Source organism: Carcharodon carcharias, chromosome 5 (genome assembly GCF_017639515.1).
Source record: "Carcharodon carcharias isolate sCarCar2 chromosome 5, sCarCar2.pri, whole genome shotgun sequence".
NCBI lineage: Eukaryota > Metazoa > Chordata > Chondrichthyes > Lamniformes > Lamnidae > Carcharodon > Carcharodon carcharias.
This window is the reverse complement of record NC_054471.1, coordinates 110,066,253-110,076,082: the sequence shown is the minus strand read 5'-3', so window position 1 is coordinate 110,076,082 and position 9,830 is coordinate 110,066,253. Positions and strand designations below refer to the sequence as shown.

General features: G+C 44.8%; 1 protein-coding gene across 4 annotated transcripts in view; it reads right to left on the bottom strand.

Annotated features, from left to right (window-relative positions):
• The window catches only part of lyst (lysosomal trafficking regulator), a 364,467-nt gene that overhangs the window by 139,357 nt on the left and 215,280 nt on the right, over positions 1-9,830 (bottom strand). For all 4 annotated transcript variants that reach the window (XM_041187582.1, XM_041187584.1, XM_041187583.1 and 1 more), the window contains exon 23: positions 9,105-9,822. In XM_041187582.1, the coding sequence (XP_041043516.1) occupies positions 9,105-9,822 (718 nt within the window). The remainder of the gene's footprint in view (positions 1-9,104; positions 9,823-9,830) is intronic.

Sequence of the window (9,830 nt, the reverse complement as noted above, 5' to 3'; positions counted from 1 at the left end):
CGCACTCCCTCTCACTCTGCCCCCGCGCACTCCCTCTCACTCTGCCCCCGCGCACTCCCTCTCACTCTGCCCCCGCGCACTCCCTCTCACTCTGCCCCCGCGCACTCGCTCACTCTGCCCTCGCGCACTCTCTCTCACTCTGCCCCCACACACTCTCTCTCACTCTGCCCCCACGCACTCTCTCTCACTCTGCCCCCGCGCACTCTCTCTCACTCTGCCCCTGCGCACTTTCCCTCACCTGCACTGGCTAAGGGTTTCAGCAGCAAATGAGCTAAGACAGGAGCAGAGTCGGATGATATAAAAAAGGCAGTCTTGGTGATTGAAACTCACTTCCGTGTATCGTCCATTGCCAATGGGATCATTACATGACAGCATTGCCCTAGGGTTAGTTTATTTTATTCTTAAAGCCAAAAAGCTTGCTCTCATTTGGATTTAATGCTGCAGGACATGATGGTAAGCTTTAACCTTTATGTGTAATATTCATAATGACAATATAACAGCCAGAACACAGGAGAAAAATGGGAAACTACGCTAAAGGAATTGAGTTGTACAACGTCCAGCAGCTGCAAATCATAGTTAAAGGCTCTTTCACTGGCATAAGTGTTACTGCAACTTTCTTATCGGATCATGCCACTTGTCGGGCATGTAAAGTGATTTGCACCAATTTCTTATATCTAATGCATCAGAAACATAGCAAAAGGAGTGGGCCGTTTAGCTCCTCAAGCCTCTTCTCTCATTCAATGGGATTATAGCTGATCTGTGATACAAATCCATATATCTGCCTTTTCCCCAGAACCCTTTACACCCTTGATTAACAAAAAACTCTGGACGGAATCGTCCCAGATTTGCAATAAGTGTGGTAGGTTTTTGCAATGGCAGGTTTTTGCGCCATATCGTCCATTCCCTGGCACATCCTGCCTCATTAATAACGTTTCATGGGAAACACTCCGGATCACTGGCAGGCGGGCTTGGATTTGCCTACCACGCCGTGACCTCAATGCTTCCTCGCTCCAGATGCCATATTTCAAGCCCACCAGGGTGCATGCCTACTTCATATTTACAGACCACATCTGCTCCAGGCAACAGATGGCCCCAAAAGCAAAGAAGGAGACAGCTCCCAAATTTAGTTACGTCTCTCTGGGGTGCCTGCTGGATGCAGTGGAAGGTCATCACAATGTCCCCTATCTCCGTTCTGCCACAGGAGATCCACCAGAGTCACCAATCCGGTCAGCGCCACTGGAGCACAGAGCTGGTCTGTGAGAGAGTGCAGCAAGAGGATGAATGCTCTCATCTGTTCCGCCAGGTGTGTCAACCACCTGATCACTCTCAACTCACACACTCCCAAACCCATCACACATCCACAGGGATCTCACACCTCGAAGGCAACAGACAACGCCACTAACTCTCTCACACCCTCACATCTCCATCAGGCTCATATCCTCATCCCATCCATGGCTCCGCTCAGTACATAACCATTCCACACAGTGCCATGTGTCCTGCTCTCACACTCTCTATCTATTTTCATGCAGAAGAAGCTGTCACAACAGCAGGGAGAAGTCCCAGACTGGTGGTGGCGTGCCCCCATGCTAGACCCCTCACTCACACTGTGCAGCGTGTGATCATGCTGACTGGTGAGGATGTGGACCGTGCCTGCGGCAGCGGCGAGATCGGTGGCGAACACCCACGAGGATCCTACATCACATCAACCCTCTCAACGAAACTGAGTGCTCTCTCTCTCGCTTTTGATTCTGCTCCATGCACTAATTATCTCTACTTTGGTTCACAGGGAGCTCTGCCATGTGACTAACGCCCTCAGCCAGCCAATCCCTCAGCTCCATCCAGGTCCTCACCTCCAGCAAAGAAGATAGCTCCTCCATTGAAGAGCTGGAAATAAGCAGTCTGGAAGACCCATCACAGCGCTTACCCACACCCTACACCAGTGCAGAGACGCACACCTCAGCGGGACCATGATCTAGAGTATGCTTGGGTTCACAATCTGGTGGTCACCGCAAGGTCAAGTGTCCGCAGCAGGGGGAGGCAGGTTCAGCCAAGCTCCCCCGCACTCAGAGGACTTCTGGGGTCTGAGTCAAATGACGAATCTCTGGATTTGGCCTTCCAACTCCTCGTGGAGAGTCAGCAGAAGGCGGGGGAACATTACACAGAGCTGTTGGAAACCCTCAGCAGAGTGGCACGTGAGTCGGAGGACTGCGTCCACTTGCTCTCTGATGAAGTGGTGCCATGGAGGATCCTGGTCCAGCAGAATGCAGAGATGCGTGCAGACCTACAGTCCATTGTGGTAGCCATGGGTGAGTTCCTGCAGTGGCAATGCGAGGGGGAAACAGGGCACCTCAACATCCCTCTAGGTGATCCTTCCCCTCGAGGAGTCAGGCCTGGCCCCTCAGGCACCTAAGAGGGAGGAGGAGTGGCAGCTGGACACCCCTGGGTCATCCACTCAGGAATCTCAGAGGCTGTCCGCTCAGTCAGAGTCCCCTATGCCTGTGATCCCTCAACCTCGTCCTCTGTCACCTCAGAGGGAGCAGCTAGCCCACAGGAGGACAGCAAAAGTAAGCTGGGGCCCTCAAGGCCTTGGCCCTTCAGAGGGCACATGCCAAAGTCATCAGAGGCAACAGAGCCAACCACTGCACAGACTGTCTCCATCCCTGCTGTGGATGTTGGGGCAGCACCTAGAAGAAGTTAAGAACTTCTAATCACAAGTGGTTGCATGGGTTTTGTCACTTTATAACCTGAAAATATATTTACTTACGCTGAATAATGTGTAATATTGTCTTTCAGCTTCATTGACAGCCTTCACAAGTCCTCCTACTGCATTTCCCCCCACCCACTAGCAGTTCAGCAGCACACAGCCAAGCCACGAGGCATTCAGGAGGGAGAAGCGTGTGTGTTGCAGGGCCTTTCGGAGCCTCATGCAAGCACTCTCCCACGAACGCGGAGCCTTCATTCATCACACTCATCTTATTATCCCAAGCATTTTCAATGTTAGTTGCTGGGGTTCTCTTTCAGTTGTCCATCTCATCTGACCTGCATCTTCACCCACCTGGTTGCACTCCCATGCAGCACCTGTGCCCATCCAACAGGAGGATCCGCTCACTTTCGATTTTGACAACAATGGTCAAAGTCAAGTTTTTGATTAGCTCCCCTGTGCTTTCCCCTCCCCCAGTAACCCATGTCCTTCCCCCAACACTGTCAAACCCCCTTGCATCACCTTCCACCTCCCCACCATCACCTACCTACCCGAGCCCTTGTCTTTCCAGGATGTTCAGGTGAACATGCACGTTCCCTACCTTCCTGAGAATCCCACCCCCATTCACATTGACCTCCCCGACCTCCTCCTTCCCACCCCCAGGGTCCATGTCTGCCTCCGAATCCCCATCAATCACCTTCGCCGTCCCTTCCACCACTACCAACGCATCTTTAATCTCCCACCCTTCTGACTCCCTCTGCCCTTTCTCATATTTACCATTACCTTCTACCACACTCACTCTCAGTTCACTCCCCAAGAGGCAGTCATTGGCTCCACAGACCCCTCCTCCCTTGCACGTTCATCTGAACATCCCCCACTACTTACTCCTTCCCCCTCCAGACTCCTTCCCCACTCTGGCGTGAAACCAATTCTTGGCTTTCTCGCCATACTGTACACCTCCCCCCACTAACGCATTGGTTGGCACATGCATAGAAATCTAGTGACGTTACTCTGCTGCACCCAGCCTGCCAAATTATCTCTACACAGATGCATGCGCAATTAAGGCCCATCTGCGCAGGGCTGCATGGGCATGGTGACATCAGAAGAAGTGTACATGCGCAAATTTCAAAACTCGATGGATCCTGGGGAGTGTGTCAGTAGGCACGGGATGTCCATGGGGAGTGTGAAATCTAAAGTGGATGACCTCACATTTGCCTACACTGAAATTCATTTGTCACAGTTTTACTCAGTCACTTTACTGCATACTTGTCTAATCTCAGCATTTACATACACTACCAATTCACAGCTGCTACCAGGGGCTGATTAACCACTCCCATTACATTCTTAAATCCTTTTCTATTTCTTAATTCAACCCATAAAGTCTCCACTGCCTGTTTATCCTTCCCATCACTGAAATGATTTCATCCTTAATCATTAAAGCTACTCCTCCCCCATTTTCCTATCTTTCCTGTAGACACTAAAATCTTGCATATTTAGTTCCCAGTCCTGACCATCTTGAACCCAAGTCTTTATAAAGGTTACCATGTTCTTACCCACCAAGTTGAATTTGTGCCTAAAATTCATTCAATTCATTCTTCATACTCCATGGATTTGTATAAAGAACGCCTATTTGGACCACACGCCTTAACATGTCCTTCTCTTCATGTTTCCTATTTTTCTCTTTTGATTTGATTACTTTACATCTTTAAGTTTTCCTTTTACCTTCAGCATTTAAAACACAAGTTCTGACTGTTACTTTACTCTCCTCCCTGTTATTTGCTTTTGAACTATTATCAATGCTACCAGTTTTGGTCTCCATTAGATTGCATTGGAGGTGGTACAGTGAAGGTTCACTGTACTAAATTGGCCCCTGGCATGAGGGGGATGTCCCATGAAGATAGACTGAGTAAATTGGGCCTATAATCTCTAGAGTTTAGAAAAATGAGAAGAGATCTCATCGAAACATACAAATTTGAAAGGGGTTAGACGGTGAGAGATAGATTCTCTGACCAGCAGACAAAAAGATATGGAGGCACAATCTTAAGATAAGGGGCTGATCATTTATAACTAAGATGAAGAGAAATTACTTCACTCAAAAGATTGTGAATCTTTGGAATTCTCTATCCTAAAGGATTGTGGATGCTGTAACGCTGAATACGTTTAAGGTTAGGATAAACAGAATTTCGATCTCTGAGGGTATCAAGGTATATGGGAAATGAGCGGGAAAATGGTGCTAAAGCCCAACATCAGCCATGATTGTATTGAATGGCAGAGCAGGCTCGATGGACCATATGGTCTTTAGCTCCTATTTCCTATGATTCAGGGGATAATTCAAAGGTTCTGCCCCCTGAGGGTCTATCCTTTAATTTAGCTTTTGATCCAACATGGACCAGAACAACTTGATCCTCATCTTCCGTCTCCAATATCTTTTCAAATTGGTTGGAGATGTCCCTCACCCTGGCACCAGGTAGGCATCCAAGCAGTTTCTGCACCAGCTCTGCACTTTGACTATCATATGCCAACTCTGTCCGCTGCTAAAATAATACATTATTGGTGCAGGATTTGACTGATCTTGTCACAGAAGTTTAACTTGAATTACTGCAGAATTCTATGGGGTCCTGTGTCCATCATGTCATGCCATATGTATTGCTCACATTCCATGTATCACATAGATATGCATAAAACACAAAAAAAATCACCTGTTACACTCTTCTGATCAGCTGAAGTAACTAATATTTATTTAGTTAACAATACTGATATGTTCAAATATGACAAATCAGTAACAAATTAAAATTCAACAAACCAATCAGGTTGCTCATTTTTTCAAATCCACTAATCAGAAACCAACAAGACTCTCAAAACCAATCAAATTACTAGTAATTTAAACACTCTTGTCCTTCCTATTCAGGTCAATGCAGCCAAAATAACGTATATAAAATTAAAAGTGTTTCTCACTATAATTAGCTGTAAAACCAGTAATTTAAAAATTTCACCTGTAAAAAGCCTGCTCTACCTTTGAGTTCTGGGACTTCGGTTCTACTTCAGTTTCAGAGCTGGAAGTTTCATCCGATCAATTCATGTTGATAAACTGAGTAGGTACATGTGAGAGATTGAAACGGAAATAGCATGGGAACATTACTTTATGCCTATGGGTAAGTTTTATTGTGTGCATACTGCTGATGTCACCCAGGAGCAACAAAGAGGAGGGATAGCAAGAGTGGATTTTAAGATACTCCTGGTGTAATGGTGCTGGGAACAAGGAGAAGCTTTGGTAGAACATGTAATGGTTTCAACTGGATATATTTGATTGGAACAATTTAAACAATGTCATATTAAGTAGTGGAGAAAAAATAGTTAAGGAGGTTAAAAGCAAAATACTGCAGATGCTGGAAATATGAAACAAAAACAGAAAATGCTGGCAAAACTCAGCAGGTCCAGCAGCATCTCTTCAATTTGGTCTGCTGCATTCGCTGCTCCCAATGCGTTCTCCTCTACATTCGAGACACCAAACGCAGACTGGTGACTGCCTTGAAGGACACCTCCGGTCTGTCCGCAAGCATGGCCCAGATTGTCCTGTCGCTTGCCAGTTCAATACCCCATCCTGCTCTCATGCCCACACGTCCGTCCTTGGCCTGCTGCAATGTTCCAATGAAGCCCAATGCAAACTGGAGGAACAGCACCTCAACTTCCGATTAGACACTTTACAGCCTTCCAGACTTAACATTGAGTTCAACAACTTCAGACCATGAATCCTCTCCTCCATCATCACCCCCTTTTTTAAATATTCATCTTCATTTTTTAATTTTTATTTTTTCATTTTTAATTCTTATTTTTATCCACTTATTTTTATCTTTATTTTTGATTTTTATTCATTGTCTTATCCCTACCTTTTATCCTATTTTCAATCTTTTTTCCCACCACCATCTCCTCCCCGCACCCCACCCTCGTAAGGGCCATTTGTCACTTGTTCAAGTTGTTCTTTCCAGAGTGCTTGCCATTGTCCTATTATCACATTCTGTTTTCTGACTTTAATGGCACCATCAGCACCTCCTTTAGCCAGTGCCACTATCATTAACATCCCTTTGTCCTTTTGTCCATGACATCTCTGGCAATCTCTCCTTTGTCTCCACCTATCACTGGCTTTCTATCCAGCTTCACCTGCTCCACCCCCCTTAAACAGTATACATTTCATCACATTTTACTTCTCTTCAGTTCTGAAGAAGTCATACGGACTCGAAATGTTAACTCTTTTCTTTCTCTCCACAGATGCTGTTAGCCCAGCTGAGTTTTTCCAGCATTTTTTGTTTTTGTTTCAGTTAAGGAGATTACATGGTCAATATTGTCAAATGCCAGGAGAAATTAAGACAGTGACAATAACATTTTGCCATCATATCCCCCACACCAAAAATCTAATATAGACTGGGACAATAATAAGGTAAAGTGAAGAGAGAGGAAAGAGTTCCTAGAGTGTGTCCAGAAGAATTTTTGATATCAGGATGTTTCCAATCCAACCAGAAAGTAGGTGTTGCTGGTTGTTGGGAATAAGGTTCGCCAAGTATATCAAATGCAGTAGGAAAACAGTTAGGAGTTGGTGATCATTGTGTCATAAGGTTTAGGTTGGCTATGGAAAAGGTCAAGGAACAATCCAAAGTAAGAATAATTAATTGGGGGAGGACACACTTCAATGGGATGAGAACGGATCTACCCAAGATAAATTGGAATCAAATATTGGCAGGCAAAACTATAAATGAACAATGGGCCCCTTTGAACAGGAGATAGTTCAGATGCAGTGAAGGTACATTCCAACAAAGGGCAAAGGTAGGCCAAACAAATTCAGTGCTCCCTGGATGATGAAGTAGAGAATAAGCCGAAGCTGAAAAAGTGTGCTTTTGACTGATGTCAAATGGATAATACAGTTGAGAGTCAGATTCAATATAGAAGGTACAGAAGGGAGTTCAAAAAATGAACAAGAAAAGCAAAGAGAGGGAACAAGGGGAGACAGGCAGCTAACATAAAAGGGAATCCAAAAGTCTTCTATTGGCATACAAGTAGTAAAAGGGTGGTAAAAAGAGGAGTGACGCCAACAAAGGCATAGTTGAGGTTCTAAATGAGAAACTTGCATTTGTCTTTACCAAGGAAGAAGTTGCTGCCCAAATCATGGTGAGAGGAGGTAGTTGATATACTTGATGGGTTAAAAATTAATAATGAGGAAGTATTAGATAGGCTGGATGCATTTAAAATTGATAAGGCACCAGGACTGAATGAAATGCATCCAAGAATACTAGGGGAAGTAAAGGTGGAAATTATGGAGGCACTGGCCATAATTTTCAATCCTCCTTAGGCACAGGGGTGGTACCAGAAGACTAGAGAATTGCAAATGTTACACATTTGTTCAAAAAAGGATGTAAGGATAAGTCCAGCAGCTACAGGCTCATCGCATTAACCTTGGAGGTGGGGAAGCTTCTAGAAACTATAATTCAGGACAAAATTAATAGTCACTTGGGCAAATGTGGGTTAAGTAAGGGAAGTCAGCACAAATTTGTTAAAAGTAAATTGCATTTAACTAAGATGTTTGAATTTTTTGATGAGGTAACAGATAGGGTGGATGAGGGTACATGGACTTCAAAAAGCATTTAAAAGTGGCACACAACAGACTTGTGAGCAAAGTTATAGTTTATGGAATAAAAGAGAGTCACAGAATGGATATGAAATTGGCCGAATGACAGGAAAGTGGTGAATGGTTGTTTTTTAAACTGGGCAAAGTTTATGATGGGTTCCCAAGGAAAAGGAAGGGGGAGTGGCACTGGGTCAATTGCTCTTGCAAAGAGTCAGTATGGATTTAACAGGCTAAATGGCCTCTTTCTGTACTGTAACCATTCTAGGATTCTATGAAAAACAAGGGTTTCTTTACAGTAGCTCACCTAGAGTTTTACGGAGACAAAATGCACAGCAAGTGGGTAGCTAGAGGGACTCCAAAGTGTTATAGTACACAGATCTGGTAAGATAATTACATTGCCTTGTTTGACCCTGTAAATTATATCAGCCATCGCACACAAGCCAGTGGGGATACAGACATGACTCCCCTACACTCTGAATGTCTTTCAGCCACACAACTGTAAGAAAGTGCTAGACGGTAGATTACTACCTCCTTTTCAAGGTTTTTTAGGGATGGATAATAAATTCTGGACTTGCCAGTGACACTTGCATCCCATGAACAAATTTAAAAAAAGACCAGTACAGGGTGGAATAGGGAATTTCCCCCTGCACCCCTCCCCGCCACTCCTCCCCCACAAAAATGTCTTGGTTATGGTTATTTGGTATTGGTATAGCAAACTTTGTTAATGGTTGAAGGATACTTTTTTTTTAAATAATCTGATGGCACAATGAATAACTGAATTGTTACCTTTCTGTAGCAGTCTCAGTTTCATTATAGGGTCGCTCATATAGAGGTGAAAAGCCAAAGCTCTCCCATTCCTCAGGAATCAAATTCTTATCAGCTGTACTTGGCAAACGTGCCATAACTAAAGATCCATTTTGGGAAGGAAATGCCAATCCCAGGCTGGTAAAATTACTCTGACTTCTTTGGAATGTCTGTAGTCCTCGGAGACTATCAGGCCGATTTATTCCTTCATCACCAGCCTCTTCCTGTTTCCATTCTGGTTCCAGGGTTGACGAAATGCTGTTGCTTTCATCTGCAATATGCTCACATCCAATCTTGGAAGCCACATTTGCTAGGTTATCCAGCTGTACCACAGGTTCCAAAGATTCTTGTATGTGACCATCTGCATCACCTCGAGCAGAAACTTCCTTTGCAGACTCACACAAGGTTTTTGCTGACTCACAGCTGCTGAGGTACATTTCATCCTGCATACTTTTCAATGTTTCTGCAGTACTCATTTTAGGGGCATTCTCTGGCAAAAAAGTGAGAGAATCGGACTCGCACTCAGAAACCTCTCTCAAGTCAGCAAAGCTCCGTTCAACTCTTGGTGTTATTCTTCGGATTCGCACTTGTGGTGAGGTAGACGGGGTAACTGGTAGACTTTGGGAGTACTGCTCGTATGGTGGTAATAAAGGAGACTCCTGCTTTGAATAATTTGATGTGCTGCTTTGAATTTTATCTCCTAGGAAA